The sequence below is a fragment of the Onychostruthus taczanowskii genome, unplaced genomic scaffold, assembly GCF_017590055.1.
Source record: "Onychostruthus taczanowskii isolate IOZ18803 unplaced genomic scaffold, ASM1759005v1 scaffold3, whole genome shotgun sequence".
Classification (NCBI taxonomy): Eukaryota; Metazoa; Chordata; class Aves; order Passeriformes; family Passeridae; genus Onychostruthus; species Onychostruthus taczanowskii.
The window spans coordinates 19,415,186-19,437,270 of NW_024500349.1; the positions used below are offsets into that span (position 1 = coordinate 19,415,186).

Below are 22,085 nucleotides of genomic sequence, written 5' to 3' on the forward strand. Positions count from 1 at the left end.
ATAAAACTCCATAGGCATCTCAGAATTTTATTTCAGCCAACATCAATCTTCCTTCCCTTCAGACAAGCTAAATTATACCGGTAAATCAGCGACATTAAATCAGTCAAACCAGCTGAATGCAAAAGCTGAGGGAACAGACCAAATTTGAACTGTGTATACTGAGAGAAAGAAAGCTGCTCATAAAGTTAAATCTTAAATAAACATGAACCCTTAGAGGGGGCACACAGGGAAAAGGAAAGACTGCAGTCCAAAACTTCTGAGAGGCCTCTGAATAAATGTACAGGGGAGTGGGAAAGGGCCTTGGGTTTCTCTGTGCTTCAGAGGCTGCAGCTTATGGAGCCAGAGCTGTAAAGGAGCTAAATCAGACTTACCAAGAGGACAGGAATAGAGCCACAGCCTGGCAGGGCCAACCACCAGGAGCACTCCCAGTCTGATGGATTCTGTAGCTGACACTGCTGGATTGGTGCTGTTGGAGGCGCAGGATCCAGCGTGCTCCAATCATCTGCACAAAGTAGGACAGGCAGCTCTCGGGGGACTCCTGCATGTCACTGCAGTGGCTGAGGACGTGACATCCCTGCCTTCCTGCAGGGACATCCCTGCCTTTCCAGCTCAGGACCCTTCCTGCAGGGACAGAGACATGGGCATGCCAGCTGCCAAGTCACTGCTGTGGCAGTGAAACCTCCCTGTTGGTTTAGGCTGATTTGTGTGGAAGATACAAGACCAGGAGCTGCTGAGATCCGGGGCAGTGCGTGTTTGGGTCTGCTGATCACACAAGAGGGAAAACTCAGTAATGGAACCTCCACTGACTGAGGTACCCATGGAAATGCTGACCACACTGTGCAGGATTGTGCCTCAAACCCTGTGAGACTCCAGAGGTACAGGCACTCTTTTCACCAAGTCCAAGGATATGTCTTACATCGCCCACATCTCTCCCACAGCTCCCAAATGACACAGGACACAAGGTTTGAATGCTCCAATACAACATTCTTCAATCTTGCCACATCTGTAGGAACAGGATGGCTCACTGCTTTGTAGGTGCCCTGGAACAACCTTTATTCAGAGCAAATGTTGGAGAAACTATAATGAAAGAACACCCATGCATATCCAGATAGCAGAAACCAGTAAGAAAATCCTGATTTTCTCCTCCTGTACTGTAGATCAGCTCCAGGAGGCATTCTGCTGTTCCATCCAGTGAGGCAGCTGTGAACTGTCTGTGGCTGGGATCTGCCATCCCCTACAACAATTTTGAGTGAGGTTTTCTCAAGGAGTGCCCAGAGATGGAAAACTGAGCTTGCCTTAAAGCAGAGCTCACAACAGATCTCCCTCTAGTCTACTCCTATTGAGCACGGGACATCTGAACTTGTCTGCAGAAAGCAGCTGAAAAAAAGGGCAGAAAGGGGCTAAGAATGACTTGAGATTACTCATCACTTGGGATTCCTTTGATTTCCTCTCACAATATGAAACAGTAGAAGTGGAGCAGGTCTAGTAGATCAGTGAATGCATCTTACTTGAAGAACAGGATTAATATCTTCCCACAGCCACCCACAATGAAGAATTCTTCAGTTGCCAAAATAATTCTGTGCTGAACAGAGGAATCCACAGGTGGGAAGCATTTCTCAGTGAATTTGCTTTCTGGGTACTTAAAAACTGCACATATTCAACAGCATCATTCTCTGAAACAAACAAGAGCACTTTTTCTGTGGTGCCCTCCTGCCTGTTGGCCAAAGGGATCAGAATCCCCAGTTCTGTTCCTAAAGGCTGGGTCCACACTACCAACTGGTGGGTTGATCCTTGCCAAGACATTTTTAGAGGAATTATAAAAATCCCTCTTACAGAGGGGAATTATATGCAGTACTTAGGAAAACAGGCATTCCATTTATAAATATAATTACTTCTGCTATTCTATCAAGAAAAAGAATGTAGTAGTGAGGGATACAACAGAGAAAATTATTTATGTGTTGACACTTGACAACATAAATAGAAAACAGATCTGGCTGGAACTAAGTGGGAAATGAAAAAAACATGAGAAAATATGTAACTGAGATTACCAGTTGGGGGGATAATTTATGACCACTCCTAGTGCATTCTTTCCAATGGAAGTGCAGTCCCTCATTTTGCTTTATGTTTGGACTGTAATTATGTGTGCACTTAATTAGCAACAAATGCACGAGCTTACTTTGCGTTTTTTGGCAAATTATCTTCTTTTGACTGATGCCCTGAACACTACAAAGCAGGCACTGGTCTGCCGTGCAAAGGAGGGAACAGAAGATGGCTTGGACAGAGTCCCTGTGCTTTAGTGAGCAGGTTGGGGAAGCAAGGAGTGAGAGTGCCATTCACACTCACAAGCAGTGACTGATGAAATATTATCACCTTAGGGATGATTCTGCCCCCATCTCTTGTATTCATGCTCCTTTTACTCAGGCTGCTTGTCTGGGTATGTCCATTACTGCACATCTTCTGCTTTAGATTTGGGAAGAATATTTTTCTCCAGCATCTTCATTCTTAATATTAGTGATTTATCACATATGGTGCTCTATATTTTTACAAAGCTGTAAGATACCATGGTGATTAACACCATATGAGAACCTAAATAGAAGGGAAAAGGATAACAGAAACGTCCTCCCAGCAGACACAGGGCTTTGGCTTGTTTTTAGAGACAGTATCTCAGCTGCATGATTTTACTCTGTACATAAGAATTCTAGGAGTTCCATAACAGAAAACTGGACAGTACTTGACAATGTTGCACATTAAACCTCATGTTTAATTTCCCTCTAGCCTTTAACTAGGATTTTCAGATCAATTTGGAGAGATTGATTATTCTAACTCTTTTGATCATACAGATTTATTACTTTGATTTAAGAAGGCAGGAGAAAAAAAAAAGTAAGAGCCACTAGTATTATCCCTTGTGTTTATACATATACATAGATATATTCTGGTAGGAATTTCTGGTAGGAAAATATCCCAGCTTCACACAGCCTTGCAAACTTGTCCTGTCAATATTGCAGTCCCCACACAAAATCTATACACTAAACTGACATAGTAATGAGAAACTAATCACATTTTACTTACCCAAAAAAACACTGTGAAAGCCTGGAGACACTGAAGGCTGCTTGAAATGAACACATCACAGCTGGGCACAGCACAGCCCTGCTTTCCAAACAGCTCTGTCCTCACCCACCTGGATTAGGGCTGCCCCTGGGAGAGCCTTCCCCCCTGCACCACTGGATCCAAAGCAAGGATTTTACTGAAGTGTGGCAGCCAGCAAAAAAGGATAAATTGTCTCTGGGCACAGGGTAAACCAGAAAGACAGCCTGGGGGATGCTGGAAAGTGTCAGGGTGAATCCCCTGCGGTACAAACGTGCTGGACATGAACTTTGGCTCCTGCTGGGATCCCATGGCAGACAGGCAAAAGTGTGGAGAAGCCAAAGAGGTGGCTGCAGGCTGGGCATCCCTGGGTACTGCTTGATCCTCCAGGACCAGGGCTGGCTGATCCTCCAGGAGTGCCAGGAGGGCTCCAAGGAGCGTGGGGAGATGAGCATGAGCAGCTCCACACACATCTTCCCCCCGAGCAGCACAGCACAGGTTAAATTAAAAAATGCACCGGGGAGAAGGTTGTTTCTGTAAAACTGGTCACTAGCAGCCAGGCCCCCAGGGATGCTCTCCTTGCCTAAGGATGAAATAGGATTATGATGGTAATGTTTGCTGCACTGTAATTAAGGTGGTGTCAGGACTTTCATTAAAAAGTGTTGTTTTTGTTGAGGGACTATGGCTTGGAGAAAATTTTTGCTTGAGGCTGAAATATAACATGGTTCTCAGCCAGAAAACACATGCACAACCTTTATTATATATGTAATTTAGATCTTTAGTCTTGGCTGTGAAGGCTCTGCTATTGTTTCCATAGGGGTATGTAGCTAATTGGTTAAAAAAATTAGTTATTAAAGTAGTGAAGGACTGAATTCTGTTCTGGAACCCATGTATGTGACAGGCCCCCATTAACTGTCTGCAATTAACTCCAAAAACCAAAGGCCAAATGCTGCCCTTCTTACTCAGACACACAATGTTATTGGAGTAAACAGCTGGAACAGGACTGGGCACCTGTGTCCAAGTGTTTACCTCACTACAGCCCAAGGCCTCTCCCACACTGTAACAACTCTACTGAACGTGGGGCAGAGATTATTTCCTTGCAAAACTGGCAATCCACGGCAAGCTTATTTCCAGAAACAGTATTTAAATTCCTATTATCATAGCACCCAGGATCTCAGATAAGGAACCATGACCCCAGTGCATGAGGTTCTGCGCAAAACACAGAATAAAAACCCAGTATATGATTGCACACCAACAGATCCTTTCCCCCATTTTGTGGCCAGGTTTGTATTATTTCTGTTCGGTAATCTGAGTGCAACGCACCACTCCTGCAAACAGCAAACACTGCTCAGACATTTATTTAACTTTCTGCATGATAAAGTCCCAACTTCACAGCAATCTATTGTCTTTCCCCAGAGGTGCACATAAAGGGGTCAGCTACTGCCCTGGGTTCTTGCTGCTGGCTCTGGGGTTTTTCCATCTATCTGCACAGTTTGGCACGTACTGCTTTCAGGTACTAATCTGATTTTCCTCAAACTATTAGCATTCTACCTTGTTGGATTAAAACCCCCATGTAATTAATAGTACGTCACAAAATATAATTTCTCTGCTGCCCACCACCACATAGATAAATAAAAGAATACTCAAGTTTAGAAAATTACAGTTTCATAAATGTGTAAACCAGACAGGAATTCACAAAGAATGGAAAAGAAGTTCCTAAGTAACTTGTAGATGTTTATGTGACTTCACAGGGATGCTAAAAAAAATACAACATAACATAGCACAGTTCATTGTTATTTCTAAGAAAAAGTTACATAAATTGCTAGTTTAGGATAAATTTAAGCATTTCTGCAAATGTTTAAAGACAGAACAAACTTTGATCAGGACGTAGTTGTCTTCAGTGAACCTATTTATGCATCTAGTTACTTACCTGCCTAATTTAGCATCCCCAGGATCATGGCCTCAGTTTGGAATAACCTAATGAATTTCAGTAGAGTGCCTCAACTACCACTTGTAAAAATAGGATGATTCAAATGCAAATAAGTGCAAACATGTGCAAAATTAACATTCCTAATAGACAAAGCCTTTCCATATAGGAAGGTATTAATGCTACTACCAGAGGTAGGCAAGCATAATTCCTCATGTGGACAAACTCACCCTGAGTACCGTTTTTTGATTTCACCTAAATCAATTAAAGAAGTTGGACTTAATCTAAAAAAAAAAAAAAAAAAAAAAAAAAAGCCAGAAGATGCCAGGATGAGTGAGTCTGCATGAGGGTTATACTACAACCCCTGGTTTTAAATTCACACTCTGGTGTGCACAAAAAGAACACTTTTTTTGAAGATAAAAGCCTCCACGTGTAATAACTCGATATATAGACAAGCCCTAGGGGCTTGCATCTTGAGCACTTAACATTTTTGGCCTCGTCTTAATGGATAAAAAAGGTGTGTTTCACAGTCACATTAGCCCAGTCAAAGGAGCTTAATATGATGAAAAGGCCTTAGGGTTTGGTGAGGCTGAGGTGTAAAGGTGTGAGGCAGCACATCCATCACAGCGTGGGCACTGCTGCCTTCAGCACACACTGGGCTGGGCAGGGGCAGCAGGCAGGGATGGGGAACAGGGAGGGATGGGAGCAGGGAGGGATGGGGAACAGGGAGGGATGGGAGCAGGGAGGGATGGGGAATAGGGAGGGATGGGAGCAGGGAGGGATGGGGAAATGGCAGGGATGGGGAGCAGGGATGGATTGGGAGCAGGCAGGGATGGGAGCTGGCAGGGATGAGGAGCAGGAAAGGATAGGAAGATCACAGAGATGGGGAACAGGAGGGACGGGGAGCAGGGAAGGATGGGGAACTGGCAGGGATGGGGAACAGGAGGGATGGGGAGCTCACAGGGATGGGGAACAGGGAGGGACTGGGAACAGGCAGGGATGGGGAACAGGCAGGGATGGGAAGCAGGGAGGGATGGGAAGCTGGGAGGGATGGGGAACAGGAAGGGATGGGGAGAAGGCAGGGATGGGGAACAGGCAGGGATGGGGAGCAGGGAAGGATGGGGAATAGGGAGAGATGGGGAGTAGGGAGGGATGGGGAGAAGGCGGGGATGGCGAGCAGGGAGGAATGGGGAACAGGGAGGGATGGGGAGCAGGGAAGGATGGAGAGCAGGGAGGGATGGGGAAATGGCAGGGATGGGGAGCAGAGATGGATGGGGAGCAGGCAGGGACGGGGAGCTCACAGGGATGGGGAGCCTGGCCTGTGTCAGCCCCACATTCCTACAAACTCTGGATCTGTTTTGTGGGGTGCAGCTGCTGTCCGACAGAACTGAGAACAGGGATGGATGGGAGCAGGGACGGATGGGGAACTGGCAAGGATGGGGAACAGGAGGGATGGGGAGCAGGGAGGGATGGGGACCATGCAAAGATGGGGAGCAGGGAGGGATGGGGAGCAGAGATGGATGGGGAGCAGGCAGGGACGGGGAGCTCACAGGGATGGGGAGCCTGGCCTGTGTCAGCCCCACATTCCTACAAACTCTGGATCTGTTTTGTGGGGTGCAGCTGCTGTCCGACAGAACTGAGGGTATTTCACAGAGAGGAGCAGGTGAGAAAACATCAACTACAATGAAATGTTTTTTCCTTGTGGGCTGTGAATGCCTCCAAAGAGAGCAGTTAGATGGATTTTAGGCAAACTGGACCTCCACACCATGTGCACTGCTCCAGAGCCCCTGGCAAGTGCAGTTCTCCAGCTATCTGGGAGTGTTGCTCAGGATGAGAAGTGAAGCTTTTCCCCCACCATGGCAGCAAAAAGCATCTCCCCAAACTGCTGGGAAAGTCCTCACTGCTCAAGGAAGGGTGTGTGTGTCATACCCACTACCCAGGCTGTGCTGCTGCCTGAAGTAAGGCAGATCCACGAGATGACAAGTAAGCAAAACTGATGAAAAGAAGAAACAAACATTTCAAGTTTAAAACTAGGCTTCCACAACACATTGGTTAGCATACGACAATTAGCATATGCTAACATTTTTTGTAGCCCAGCCAAGTTTAGTACAAATTAACCAGAAGTCACGTATTTGTATGATGTAATCCTGATTTTGTCACTTGATTTAGGCTTTGTCTAGAACTCTTTTAAATTATCTTGGTCTTGGTTTTTATTACTGAAAAAAAATCCAGTAATTTGGCTATTTCTGGACTACTTGGGTGAATATAAATGCAGATGTAAAACAAAGATCACAGGCAGCTGATGTGGTTGCTGCACTCAGCTGTCCCTGCACCTTCATCCTGAAGTTTGCTACAAGGAGAACCATATGGGATGTGCAGCAGCACCAAACTGTCTGCAGTTTTCAAAACAGCACACTGAGGTAAGCAGATGTTGAACACAGTCAATTATCAATTTAGCACAGGGTAAGACAAAGTGGTTCAATATACTGAACATTTGAAATGTTAGCATGATGCCGGTGTAGCTTAAATGCAGCCTTTGTGATAACTTGGATGTTTCTGCAATGGGAACACAAGTGAGAAGAAAACAAAAATTAAACTTTTATTTGGTTCATGTAGAGTGATGGATGATCATTAAGCTGGCAGAGCTCTGAATTAATGTCATAAAATAGAAAGTATCTGGATCCCATTCCTGATATAATCCAGAATAATTTTCTTATTATTTATGTTCCATACACCACTTTAGCTCTATGAAGACAAAATTATATTTACATTCCAGTTGTCATTTTCCTTTAATTGTAACAGAATAATTTTCCTTAACTAGCTGATTTAAGACAAGATCCTGTCTTCAACTTCTTCTGTTATGAAAGTATTTGTTATTAAGCACATTGGGACAATTTAGGATGTTTTGAAGTTACAACCACTAGCATGCCTTGTTTAATCAGAACTGCAAAGATCTCACTTACATTTCAGAAACAATTCCAAAACTACAGAAATGTTTATTTTAAGGAGGGCTAGAATATAAAATTCTAGTTGAAAGCTTCAACGCTGTCTTGCCTTTAAAGTTTAAAAAAAAGCAGGTGTGTCAGCTCACCTGAGTTAGTTTACAATGAACTAGAAGATCTCTTAACATTCAGTAAAGCAGACAACCTGTTCATTCAATATTATATATTTGCTGCAAAAGCGTGTGTTTTCCAGACAGCGAAAATTTATAATAGGTGGTTAGTGTGGCCAAGGTATAAACGTAAAAATGTTCCTGACAGAACTGTTCAAATATCCTGAATCAACAAAGCACTCCCACACTGGGTTTATGTGTGACACGTCTCCCAGCTCGTCCCTCTGCCTTCTCCAAGTGACAGATAACGCCAGCAAATAGAGTTCCCTACAATTCCATCTCCACCTCAGGTTCCTGCTCACGAGCCTCTCTCAGTCCTGCTCGGCTCTTCACACCTTTGATTGCCACAGCAGTGGCTGCAGCCGCTCACAGCACAGACCTGCCCAGCTGTGTTTGGACACGTAGGGAGATAAGGCACAGCAGCACAACTCCTGGGCTAAGTCCCTAATTCACTCCCGTGCTAGACCACACCACACCAACGCTGACTTATTCCTGCCTCCACTCCTGCTTTATATGGTGGTAGGTATATATACACATAATAAACGTATTAACAAAGACAAAAAGAGAAAATATTTGAATTACACATTTTTGTATAAGACACACATCCCAAAGCTCAACCACTCAGGGGTGATAGAAAGGTATTAAAAATGTGTCCATGGGGAAACTGGATGAAGAACGCAGGGACAAGTGAACCCAGTGACTTCTGTGATCTGCCATGGGATGTGGCAGCTATTCCCCACACACCAAGCAGTTGAAGCGAGCCCACGGTGTGCTCCAATCAATGTGCACACGCAGAGTGGCTCTGACACATCCGAGGCTCACCCAAGCCGTGGCGCATGTGCACTGGGTCTGCTCACGCACAGCCAGCCTTTCAGGAGATGGCCTTTTTTTCACTAGACCAGATGGCAACCTGGCAACTCCAGCAAATGCCACACCAGCGATCCCACTGTGCAGAGGCAGTGGCCTTTTCCTTCCCTCTCCCTGCCCTTTTTCTCTCTACTCCACCCAAGCCTGGGCCTGTATGGCATTAAATGTTTTCTGTTAAATTACGCTAACTTGCCTGGGTTAACAAAATTCAAAGGCACTTTCTTCTGTCAGACAACATGTAAACACATTAAGACCCTGTATCTGAAAGTGTATGAGTAGTATAGCCATGCTGTCATTTGCAGACTTCGTAACACAAACATTTAGCTCGGGATGTGTTTTTGATTTGGCATAAATGAGTACATTTTCAGTGATAGGGCCAAGAAAGCCATACCAACAATCCAGCTGCTCTCCTTGCATGGCTGAACAATAGGGATGGCTCCATATAATTTTTTATGAATGTAAGTGGAGACAAATGTGTTACTTTCTAATATATTTCATACGTTATATGAAAATGTCACAAAGATCTATTTAATTACTCAGAAACGTATAAAAGGAATCAACAAAGGTTTTGTTATTAAATGGTTCTGAAGAAAACAGGCCAGCAAAGTCGTATTTGCCACAGCATACCATTTAATTTTGTATTCTGACGCTGACAAGTGAAAAATTGGGGAAGGAAAAGAAGTGTAATGGTCTGGATTGCTTTGTGTTTATTTTTACTTAAAAAAAAAAGAAAATAGCGACCTAAGATCAGCCCCTCCTTCCGTCTTTGTACCTCTGTGATACCCCAGGCCATTTTATCAACTGGGATTCAAACAGAAACCCAAAAGCCACTGCCAACACGCTCCGTGCGGAGCTCCCGGGATGTGTTTACTCGCACCCTTGGGGCTATCGCTCCCCACCAATTCTGCAAGTCCGGCGAAGTTCCCGAACCCGCCCGCCGAGCGCGAGTCACCGCGCTGCTCCTCTGTCCGTGCGCGCCGTTCCGTGATTCAGCACCCGCGCCCCGAGCGCGCTCCCTGCGCACCCGCAGCTCCGGCCCCGGGAGGGAGGGGAGGAGACAGGGAGGGAGAGCGGCCGGGCCGGGGCCCCGCGGGGGTGGATCAGGGGTGCCCTTGGGGCGGTGCCCGCTCCGGCCCCGGGAGCGAGGGGAGGAGACAGGGAGGGAGAGACGGCCGGGCCGGGGCCCCGCGGGGGCGGCTCAGGGGTGCCCTTGGGGCGGTGCCCGCTCCCGCCGCGGGCAGCGGAGCGCGTCGGGGCAGCGCCCGGGAGGAAAGTCCGGGGGCGCGGCCGCTTCCTCGCCCCGTGGCCGGACTTTTCTCCGGCTGCGAGGCCGCGGCGCTCGCCGCCTCCCCTCGGGAGCCCGAGTCCCCGCTGGCCTCCGGGACACGTTAAATCCCGTGTAATGAGGCTTAACCCCGCCCCGCAGCCGGGCCGGCAGGCAGCCAGCCAGGCGGGCCCCTGCTCGGGGAGTCCCCCCCCGCCCCGAGCGCCCGCAGCTGTTCCAGCCGGAGCTGCTGGAAAGCGGCCACGCTCCCCAGACTTTGTCTCCCTCGCACACAGCGCTGAACTCTGCTCCCTCCCTCCTTCCCATCCCCCGGGGCGCCCGCGGCTCCCCCCGCCTCCACCGCCCCGAGCCGCAGACGCGCGGCGGGGGGAAGGGGGAGCGCTCCCGCCGCCGGGCTCCAGCGGGGCCCGGGGGGAGCGAGCGCCGCCGGGGCGGGCACCGAGCGCTGCCCCCGGAGCCGCGTCCTGCGGAGCGCAGCCCGTGTGCGGGGAGCGGCCGCTCGCATTCAGGAGGGGCTTTTCCTTTTCTACGGGGAAATAAATAAAAAGAAATAACAAGGGCGGGGAGAGGGTGCGGGAGCGCTGGAGCAGCGGCCGGGGCGCGGTGCGGGGTGGGGTGCGCGGAGCTCCCCGTGGCGCCGCGTCCCGTCCGGGCCCCGCTCCGCGGTTTCCCCGCAGCCCGGCGCGGCCCCAGCCCAGCCCGTGAGGTCGGCGAGGCGGCGGATGGGTGTCTGCGCCGGGGGACGGGCGGTGGGCGGGCGGGGCAGGCGCAGTGTGGGGCCGCGGCAGGGGAGGAGGAGGAGGGCGGTCGGTCGCTGTGTCTATGTGTCGCACTGGCAGGGGGGAAGGGAGTCGGGGAGGCGGGGGTTACACACCAGGGCAGCGCCGGGATCCCTTCTCCACCCCGCGGGGAGGGGGCAGGGCGCCGCCTCCTCCTCCCCCTTCCTCCTCCCCCTTTTTCACCCTTCCTCCTCCTTCTTTCCCCAAAGTTAAACTTCCTGCTCCCGGCCCGGCTGGGAAGGGGACGCGGAGCCCGGCCGGACTCAGCCCCTCGACACACACAACAGCTGGAGCTGTCAAAACTTCCTCCGCTCGGCCTCGGCCCCCGCCGCCTCCGCCGCCGCCGCCCGCTCCTCCTCCGCCCCCGGGGGCTCTGCGCGGGGGGAGGGCGCAGGGCCAGGGTACAATGAAGCGGCGGCCGCCGCAGCCGGGCAGCGCAGCAGCCGGAGCCGCCGCCAGCGCCCGGGGCCTCTGAGCGGGGGCGCCCAGCGGCGGGACCAGCCGCGTCTCTGTCGCTCGCTCTCTTCACCTCCCCCAGCCCCGACAGACCCCGCCGAGCCCGGGGAGGGTGTTATTGTGTGTGAGACCCTTCCTTCCGTCCTCTGCGCTTTCTCTTCGCCCCCCCCCTCCCCCCCTTACAACTTATGTATAATAGAATTTGATAAGTGGATGAACAGATTTTTGAATTGCCACATGTGACTTCTTGACTTAGGAGACTTTCACCCCCGCCACCCCCCTCCCCTCCTCCTCCTGCTCTCCCCATGCTGCTCCCCCTGCTACCTGTGCTGGTCGGCGGCGGCTGAGGCCAGCGATGCGAGGCGGAGGTGGAGGAGGCGGAGGTGAGGAGGAGAGGAGCCGCGGGAGCAGGAGGAGCATCGGGATCCCCATCACCATCCTCATCTTCATCCTCATCATCATCATCCATGTGTCTCTCTCGTCCTGCTGACTAGGATGTCAACGGAGGACAAGAGTCTGGTGGTGGCGGTGGTGGAGCCGCCTCAGCAGCAGCAGCAGCCCCCCGAGCCTGGAGCTCCCCCCCCAGCAGCAGCAGCAGCAGCCACAGACAAAAGACCTAGGGGCCGGCCTCGCAAAGATGGCGCTTCCCCTTTCCAGAGAGCCAGAAAGAAGTAAGTTCAGCGTTTGTGTGTGCGAGGCAGAGAGGGGCCGGGGCAGGCGGCCAGGCGCAGGCAGAGCTGTCAGTGGAGACTCGCTACTCGTCGCCCCCTCCCTCTGCCTAATGCCATTTTGAGAAGGGCCCTTCTTTCTTCTCCTCCTCTCCCCTTTGCACTTTCCCCTCCTCCTCCTCCTTTTTCACCTTTGTCTTCCTCCGCCTGCTCTCCCTTTTCCACTTTTCTTTCCCCATCCCTATTCCTTTCTTCCCCTCCTTCTTCGGAGTTTCTCTTTAGCTCTTCCCCCTCCACCCTCTTCCTCCTTTTTCCCTTGCCTTTGCACCTTCCCCCTTCTTTTTGGGTCCGTTCCCTTCCAGGACGCTCGGCTGCCTTCAGCGTCGCCTGGGTGCTCCCTGTGCGCTGACGGTAGTTCCTCGTCGCTTTCCCTTGTAATGCCCCCCCCCCCCTTCCCCTCCTCTTTTTGGGAAGGAAAACACGGTTCTCGGCGGGTGGCGGGGAGGACACCCCCGCACCCCCCGCGCACACGCAGAGTTGAGGCAGGAGTTTCTCGGCGGCGCGGGGGGAGCTGTCAGCGGCCGCCGCACGGAGGGACGCGCCGGCGGGACGGTGCCGAAGCACAACAAACACACGGAGGGAGGGGGCGGAGGATGGCGGGGGGAGCCCGTTCCCGGCCGCTGGCAGCTCTCCCTTCGCCGCGGCCTCTCCCCGCCGGGGGCGCGGGCGCTCCCCCCGCCCCGCCGGGCGCTCCCCCGGCACGGAGCGGGGGTGGCCGCGCTGCCGGTGCCCGGGGTGCGGGGCCGGGCTGCGCTCGGGGAGAGGCCCCGGGAAGCGCCGCTGCCGCGCTGGCTCCGCTCCCCACGGGTTATTTTTGAGTAGGATGGAGCTTGCCCTGGCATAGCTGATGGCAGCGGTAATAGGGCAAAGCTGGGCGGCACGTTTGGCCGAGGAGCGTCAGGAGGTGGCCAGAGCAGCCTGTCTGTCCGAGCCCCGGGGTTCAGAGGTGGTTCCCTTTGTTTTGGGGGACGCGCTCCGTTTGACACTGCCGTGTTTGTCCCGGCCCTTCCCTAGACGCCCTCCCCAAACATCGCTGCCGATTTCCGTGCCGGAATCATTTCGGTTGGAAAAGACTTTTAAGGTCAAGCCCGACCATAAGGTCACAGTGGAAGTCCACAACGTGACAAGGGATTCTGCTGGGCTGGACCTAACCACATGCGGAGACCAGGCGTCTTTTATATGCGTTTGTTTTTACCAAGACATAAGTATCCCAGGACAGAGCTATCACTTGTTTGGGATACATGATTTTTTGTTCTTGTTGTTTTCATTGATGAAGTTTACCTGCAAAGATTTTCATGTCACCTCTGGCTTTGGGGACGGTGTGTTGTTTACAGTTCCCTCTTTTCATTATCTTATGTATTTTCCTGATAGAATTTTTAATATAGCGGTCGTTGAAAGTAGTTGGCAAACATACACGTGGTGAAGTTCCTGTGTTCATCTCCTTTATGCTTAGTTTGACACGCTTTGGTTTTATTTTTACTTACAGAATCCAAACCTTACATAGGAAACCTTTGAATGTTTCCATTTTGAAGGAAATTTTTCTGAAGAAAAATGCAAATGCAACTGAAATGTACCAGTTTGCACAAAAAACCTAAACAGTGTTACTGTGAAAATTGACATATCTTGTTAGGCCAGTTTGAGGTAGTGTATGCACTCTTGAGGAAAAAAGTGTGTGTTAAAGAGGTAATTCCTTGCCTTCAGTTAGGTTTTTGGTGTCATGGAACTGTTGTTGGCTAGGTTTAGGGAGAAATAAAATATTCCTGTAAAATATGAGCTTATGTTGACATGGTTATAAGTGTTTGTGTAAAAGTGGGAAATTAAATTAGCTGAGACAAAAATTAAAATGAATCAATACTCTTTTTGTTCACACTCTGATTGTTCCTGGCTCACTTGGTGCTCCTTATCCTGCTGCATCTTTCTGCAAATCCTGTACTTTTGGTAAAGGCATTATGACATAAGTCATAAATGCTTTTGAAACTAGGGTTTTATAAAAAACTGTTATTTTTGAACATGTACAGCAGAAGTGTAGACTGGTGGTTTGTAGTTGCATCCATTTTGGGAAGAAAATGGTTTTATTTTGTAAGTTTTCCTATTTACAAAATACAGATTACAACTAGCCTGGCAAATACAGAAATGAGACAACTAAAGCTATTTTCTATTTTTTCCTTCAGAGTGCGTGGTCCTGTCTTCCTTTTCACTTCTGTGCTTTCCAGTTGGATTAATGTGCCTCATGTAAACCAGATAAAAGAGCATATGTCAGACCATTTTCTGTACTGTAATCACATGTCTAAATCACTATTAGCCAGTCAAATTGTTCAACTGCTTTATCCCATTATAGGAAATGTTCCACTGAATGTTCAGTCTAAGTGCAGTCTAAGTAATGATAAAACGAAGAGCCCTGCATTAAACTGGCAAAGCCAGAATAGAATAATTCCTCAGCTATGGATGCCTCCATTAAACAGCAGTGCCATATTGGAGAGTACTTTAGGTTGGTATTTTGCCTTCTTTGAAGGCCATGTTTTTAAGCAAATTTGATGAGTTTAAGCAGACAGATGGAAAACTGCCTTGAATCTGCTCCTGTGGGATGCCAGGGATTCTCAGCTCTTCCCAGGAGCAGGCTTATGTTAAGGGAGCAGAGGGTCCTTCAGTAGGACAGTGCTTGCCCACATCTCATTCTGCTTTTTGCCTGGTTATCAGTAAAAATTCCAGTGGTGCTGTGGACACAGATAAGTACAGGGAACAGTGGAGGCTTCCTGCAGGTGAAGAACTTGGAATTAATGTCATCAGTACCTGGAGAGAGATACAGATGGTGGAATGTGGTGCTAGAACAGCCTTTTGTCATTGTTTGGAGGCTGTAGCTTCATGCAGCACTGTCAGGAGAGTTAATCTTAGGTGAACAGTTCATTTTTATTATTTATATTGTAATTGTGCCTAGAGGCCAGGGCACCATTACACTACACGCAGTACAAATGCATAAGCAAAGGTTGTTCCTTCACAAACAATTTCTTAATTTAAATGTGAAGATAAGACAGCATGTAAATGTAAGAAATGTATTGGGAAAGCACAAGGGAGCTGTGAGAATGCTGTGAGCAAAAGAACATGCAGAAGTTCAAGTACCCTGACTATCTCAGCATCGGGGAGTGATTCACAGGCATCCAACTTGGAGGATATATTTAAAGCAGGGTAGCATTGTCACCCTGAGGATTTTCACAGAAAGCTGGGTTCCTGCCTGAACTGCCAGGCCAACACTCCTGTTTTCTTCCTTATGTTTTGACAAGGGGATATCTCTACAGAGCAGCAATTCAAATTTAAGAGGTGGAGCAAGAACAGGCCATGCAGAGCCTTGAAATTTAGAGCAAGGAGGTTGTTCATGTTATGGGGCATCAGGAAGAATACAGAAAACTGTAATCAAAGCAGTGAATGAAGAAAATATTTTTGCAGTATTGCCTTTCTGCCTTAAAAGGTAGAAAGACTGAATTCATAGAAGTTGAAAAAAGATAATAAAGTTGCATTACTAAGCTGGGTCTTGATGGAGAAGAAAGAAGCTTTCAGATGCATGGTTAAAAGAAGTCTTGCTAGGATTGTAGAGGGAAAAAAGGAAATTAGGTGCCACCTCACTGTATGGCCTGAAATCTTGGGAACTTAACTCTTGCTTGGATTATACCTCAAGTTCCAGGGTAGGGACCTGAAGGATAGGAATATGATTGGAAAGAAGTTGTAGAGGAAGAGTTCTAACTGCACAAACAGGCGGTTGTTCATGAAAATGTATCAGAATAGTATTGTAAAGGTGAAGTAAACATTTTTGTAATAAATTTTAATTAACAGAGCTGTCTTAATCTCTGCAGGTTATAAGCAGCACAAACAGATGCAGCTTCTTACCAAAATTTAGTAGAAGTCTCATTGTAGGTCAGTGTCTAAGCTCACTTTAAATGTTATTTTCAGCATCCATCAGATCTTGATGTTTGTTATTTTTGCAAATGTGTTTAGTTTAAAGCAGCATATAATAATGCTTTCAAAATTGTGGAGAACATTTTGTGTGTCTTTTTTAATTACCCATGTTTTCATTTCCATAGTAGTTTTTTCATTACTTTGGCCAATATAAGCTGCAGTAGGTTTTCAAAGGCCATTGATTTCTCATATGCAGATAGTTCTGAGGACCCTTAAGCATAAGTGTTTTTGCCAGGAAATGATTATTTGAGAATTTTTATCATCATTTTAGTTGCATTTGCATTAGGGTAGGCCAGTATTTAAAGATACCTACTCTCATTTCAAAAGAACCTTAAAGTGTTGGATGGAGCTTTGTAGCTCAGCTGTGTTTCTTTAGTTCATCACACACCTTCTGTGTGATACTTGTGTCTTTACTTGCCTGCCCTTTTCTCAATTCAAAATTTAACATTTGCAAATGGAAGATGTATGTTGTGTTGTAGAATAAAAATGTTCCTAAACAAGATCACAGTCAGGGGAAGTCATCCCTTCCTGGCAAGACAGAGGTTTTTTGATGGACAAGCTTGGTACAACTATTGCACAGCAAAGGGTTAATGTATTAAAGCAAACACTGGCCTCTACAAGCCACGTGTATCAAACTGTTTGGCCAAAAGCCAGAAGGCACATAGTGGAACACGGAGTGAGGAGGAGATGAGGTGTGAGGATTGAAGTTGGCTCTGTGCAGAACAGGGCTGAGCTTTGTGCCATTTTCTTCAGCAGCCCGTGTTCTGTGACTTCCTCCACCCTATTTGAATTCCCAAGCAATTCCCCAACTGCTTTATGTATTTTTTGCACAGGAGCCTGCCTCACAGTGCTCAGGAGGTGAATGATATCTCTATTAATCTTCAGATTTTCAGTTCTCTATAATTGCTTGTGTGATGGATAGGGTTTATAGAATTGTTTTGCCACAAAATTATTAAAATACGGATTTATGTAGAGTCTTTACTTGTGTCTTAAGGGTGAGTGAAGTTAAGCTGAATGCTGGAAATAGATGCACAGTTTCCCCAATTTGAAACAGACTTGCTTTGAAGGACTCTTTGAGACTTTTTTTTTTTAAACATTTCACTTGTTAGTTTCTCTATGTTTGTATTTAATAATACATTGAACTTCTGTAGCACTTGTCATGAGAGGACTTCCAAGAGCTGTCAGACACATCAAGTGTGATGGCTGTCTGAAATCTCAGCATATTGGTCACAAGGAATGTCTTGCCCAGTCTCTTGGTTGCTACTCTGAGCCATCTACACACCAGACATCTCTTCATCCTGTGTGCAGTGACACTGGAGACTTTTCCCAGCTTAAAACAATAAAAACAGTTCCATTTTCTTGGCTTTGCTTGTGGATTTTTTTTTCTTGTTAGCATGTTAACTCCTACTAACTTCTTGTCATTGTTCTTTCATAAGATAAGTAATTGGAAATGGACATTTCTATTCTTTGTCATCATTTCAGCTCAGAGATGGTTTTCCAAGGCAGTTGGCTTGCTGAGAATAGGTGAACTCTGCCTTTCTCAGGCTGGAGTTGTTTTTAACTCCTTGCACCACAGCAATACTGGAGGGATAGCAGGGTTATGTATTACCAGGGGAAATAGAATTTCCTTATCCATCACTAATGATCACTCCCTTATACAGTGTTGTTATACACTAATGCTGTGAAACTCACTTTTCAAGAAATGCTGTCACAGGTACACTAAAATGTTATTAATTGCTAAATAATTAGGTGACTGACAATTCCAGGAAATATTGAAAGCTTTTCTCCTATTTTTAATGTATTTGATCACCAGTTCATACAATCTGCATGGTTCATATAGTTTGGATAAATACAGAGGAGCAAGATTTTACTACTTTTTTGCTTGTAACTTGTACTTTTCATAACTTGTACTGAATTCTGCATTTTTTGGCGGTTTTTTTGGGTTTTTTTTTTTTTTTTCCCACTGGAAGGATGGCACTAGACAGTGCTGTTCATGCCATTCCTCTGTTAGTCAAAGTAACTTTGGGCACTTGTTTCAAGAACTACCCTAAGTTCTTCTAACAGCACTGGTGCTTTTGAGAGCAAGTAAGACTAAGCAGGAAAACCCTTATAACCTAGAATATTTATTACTTAAAGAAACATAGGCTCTGAGTGTGTGGAGGGCATCAGGTGGTTGTTTTCCCCAAACACTATAAATCTTAAGCTGGTTCTGGCAGCGAAGAGGAGCGGCAGCTCTGCCCTCCCTCTGCTACCAGCTGTTTGTTCTCTCCCCTGTGCTGACCCAGGCACTTGTGGTGAGCTGGGCTGGGAAACTGAGCTGGGCTAGGACTAACCTGGCAGAGAAACGTGTTTGTGATAGCACGAGGGAGGAGGAGGAGGAGGCCAGAGCAAGGGCCAGGCTGCTGGAGGGAGGCAGAGCTGCGGCTCTGGCAGCGCCGCCAGCCTGCAGCGCGCTCTGCCAAGGGGCAGCCTCGGCTCTCTGAAATTTGGGGGATTTTGGTCCCCAGGCTGACTCCTTTGAGCTTGCCAGCACAGGAGGAAATTGAGGAGATGGAGGTTTTTTACAGGCTGGTTGTGCAAGAAGAGACGGTGATGTTGAGAGGGTTCTTCACAGCATGTAGATAGAGGAGTTGTTCTCATCTTCCTTGCCTCAGACACTGGCATTGATTAAATGAGGGGTTTCAGTTCTCACTTTGATCCTGGGAGCTGTTCTTAAATTGAGTATTTAAAGCGCCCTCAAATAACAATGTAAGTAAAATATTTTATGTTAATAAATATGTTATAACAATAATTTCTAGTGTCCTGGAAGCTCCTTCCTACAGGCATATCAATATTATTATTGATTATAATTATAATGAAATCAAATGAGATCTTGTTTCTATCAGAATATTTTTGCCTTTTGCTTTTTTTTTTGGAAAGTATTTTTACTAAATCACACGTGCGCCCAATCCTATTGCCAGCCATTCCCATATAAATTTATAATTACTAATTGTCAGTGCTGTATTTATCAACATTCTAATTGCTTTCCTTGAAGAAAGTGCTGGAAGCACTATCAAACTAGGATGTTTCCACCCAGACTTTTGGCATTGGGTAGGGGGAGGGAAAAAGAGGACTTTTTCTCTTCTACTGCGTTATTACTGAAAATAAAGTCTTGCCAAAACTAGTTTTAATGAGGCTCTCAGGGAAAAAAAAAAACCCATCTTTAGAAAAAATTACCAGTTTTTTACTTTGCTTATGTCCTTATATATTTATATTCTTGGAGCATGTTCAGTTGAGCCACTTCTATGGCCCAGTAAGATAAAAGGGACTTTTGGTAGTGAAGACGTGGTCCAAGTGTGCAATCTCTGCCTCTAAACATTTTCTGACATCTGAGGTGGCTCTTAGTGATGTGAGTCTGGAAGCTGCAGCTAATCCAGAATGCCTTCTGGAGCATCCCAGTGTTCATGGAACCTGGATCTTCCAATAATGGTGTCTTACCCTGCTGTCTGGCAGCGAAGACTGTCTGCAGTGTTCTTAGGGGTCAAGAGAACAGGACAGCATGTCTCCATGTTGTTACTAATAAAGAGAAGAGTAATTCTGTCTTAAAATTTGGGAGATTTATTAGTAGGCCATTTCATAAACCCAGAATGTGAATTATTCAGGGCTCTTTTTCCTGAAGTGTGAAGTTCAAAAGCACAATGAAATTATTTTAAATAAAAGGAATATTTAGTTTTCCTGTATCAGCAGAGATAAATGGAATTGTATGGCCAAAAAAGACTTGAGGGTGATCTTGCTCATCCTTCTGTGTGTTGTGTATCTGTTCCATTTCTGACAAATGGTTCTCTGACTTGTTTTTGAAGTATTTAGTGAATGCAGTTCCTCTGTATCTCTAGGCGGTTGGCTTCAGTAACTAATTTTGTGTAGTATAAAATAAATATTCTTTACTGCTGATTAAGCCAGTTTTGTCTTGTATTACACACAGCTAAGACTCAACAGCTGAAATGGAGAACAATTTTTATACAAAGCTTTTTCAGGTGATTGTCTCCTGTGTTCTGCACTGAACCAGCTTAACCTCCTTAGCAACATAATATTGATTTAACTGATTTATCCTTCAAAAGATTGCTAGTCTTTATTAAGTTTATCTTGGTTGATATAAGCCACTTCTCAATTTAACAGAATGATTTTTCTTAAGATCTTGTCATCAAAAATACTTGTAGCCCCTGCCTCTGCCATGTCTTGTATGTAACTCTGCTGTGTGTGTCAATGTCCTCATGCAGGTCCTGGAGGAGGGGACTTTCTTGCCATGTTCATCCACATGGATTGAAAAGAATTTGCAAATAAAAACCCTCTGGGTGCCATAGCTCATTGTTGCCAGCCTCTCTTAGGGCATTTTTACCAGGACTGTATTAGGGAAGATGATTGCTCATAGCTTAGAGATTACTTCTGTTTCTTAAGCATTGTGTGAAATTCTTCCAGTCCTGCTGACTTGAATTTCTCTGATTATTTAGTCTAGCAACAAAATTAGTTTCTAGTATTAGCTACAATAAATCTGTTTTATGAAGGCTAAATACAGAAAATGGCATTTGAGTCTGTTGTGTTATCCGTTTGTTCTTTCTAAACACTGTTTGTACAGACTTTTGTGTTTTACTTCTTACTTCTAAAATATTTCTGAAACTTTGTTTGCCTTTTATACTGCACAGTGGTAATACTGCATGCTGTGCTTTTATCTCTTCTGATTTTTATCCCTGACAGTTTATGCTGTTCCTTTATATTCATTAAAATGCCCTTGTTTCCATTCCTAATATGATTCTTTCTAGTTTCAGACCCTTATTACTGGCTGCTTTTATGTAGCCTGTATTGTTCATATACATTTCCTATCTCTCCCCTGCTTTGGAATACTTTGCCATTGTGCACATTCCAGTACAATAACTGCCAGTCCTCCTTTAAATTGTAGTCTCAAGAGATTCTAGCAACAAGTTCAAAGAGTTTGTTGAAATTTGCTTTTCTCCTTTCAGTTAATTGAAGATAAAAACTTGCTCTCCCTCTCTACTGCTCTCGCTTTCCCCCTTCCTTGGCACAGCGAGTGCTTCTCGTTACCACTTCCAGCCAAATCACTGTACACATTGAGATGTTTAAAATGGAGCCTGCCCTAATAGAGTGAAGTGTGAAGTAACTGCTCTTCTGGCACCCTCAACTTTGTGAAACAGTTGTCCTCAGCGTTTTCACAAACATGTTGGGCTGTTTGTTCTGATATTTTGGTTTTCTATTAGACGTATGGATGATGAAGGCCTCCTCTTACCCTCTGAGATACGTGCTCTGAAAACTTCTGCTGGCTGATTCCAAAGCCTCAGCAGCTTCCTCAGATTTTTCTCTCCCAGACTTCCCAGTTCCTTTTTCCCCTAGTTCCCCTTCTCAGTTGCTTATGTGTTTGTTTCACCTCCAGCTTTTTTTCCTTCTCTGTTTTTTTTCTTTGTAATAAAAGCAAGTGACTATTTTTTTTCTTCCCGTGGCCCACTGAACTGGATGAAACTAGAACTTAGAAATGGGCCAGATGCTTTTCATTGTGAGAAAAAGCTTGGAAAAGGGAATTTTGAAATAAAAGGAACTGATCATTTCAGTTCCCTTAAATTTTTCCATTTCAAATTGTGCTAATTTGTGGCTGTGCTTGTTTTGTATGGATGAGGGGCATGGCTGTAGCCAGCAATAGTGTTCTGGCACATGAAGCACTCAGCTTCTTGTCCATGGTCGTGAAAAACCCAGCAGGGAATGTTTGGAGTTGCTGGACACTGTTGTCCCCAGTGTTGTCTCCGCTGTCACACGGTTGCAGTGGTGGCTCATCCAACTCTGACCATTCTGCCAAACAGTTCTCAAGGCTGGCCCAAGGTTTCCTGTGGTCCCCACGCTGCTCCCAGCATAGTTT

General features: G+C 46.4%; 2 protein-coding genes across 15 annotated transcripts in view; one reads left to right on the forward strand and one right to left on the reverse strand.

Moving 5' to 3' along the window:
• Positions 1 to 9,938: 9,938 nt before the first annotated feature.
• On the reverse strand, positions 9,939 to 12,642 carry LOC121337947 (translation initiation factor IF-2-like). Its single transcript, XM_041408410.1, has 3 exons — positions 12,507 to 12,642; positions 11,835 to 12,000; positions 9,939 to 11,107 (listed from the first exon to the last, which is right to left on the reverse strand). The coding sequence occupies exons 2-3, from the start codon at positions 11,977 to 11,979 to the stop codon at positions 9,939 to 9,941; spliced, it is 1,314 nt and encodes a 437-aa protein (XP_041264344.1). The 5' UTR covers positions 11,980 to 12,000; positions 12,507 to 12,642.
• KMT2C (lysine methyltransferase 2C) overlaps positions 11,783 to 22,085 on the forward strand; it is a 189,260-nt gene continuing 178,957 nt past the window's right edge. For 13 of the 14 annotated variants that reach the window (XM_041408291.1, XM_041408290.1, XM_041408303.1 and 10 more), the window contains exon 1: positions 11,997 to 12,181. In XM_041408291.1, coding sequence (XP_041264225.1) covers positions 12,006 to 12,181 — 176 coding nt within the window. In that variant the 5' untranslated portion in view covers positions 11,997 to 12,005. Of the gene's footprint in view, positions 11,894 to 11,996; positions 12,182 to 22,085 lie in introns of those variants that run through there. The other variant, XM_041408287.1, reaches the window with a different exon arrangement.

Excerpts from the sequence above, each read along its gene's own strand:
- LOC121337947 (XM_041408410.1), bottom strand. The coding sequence starts at position 11,979 with ATGGATGATGATGATGAGGATGAAGATGAGGATGGTGATGGGGATCCC. Across the intron at positions 11,108-11,834 it reads GCCGCCGCCGACCAGCACAG|TGCGACACATAGACACAGCG; the intron begins GTAGCAGGGGGA and ends CCCCCCTGCCAG.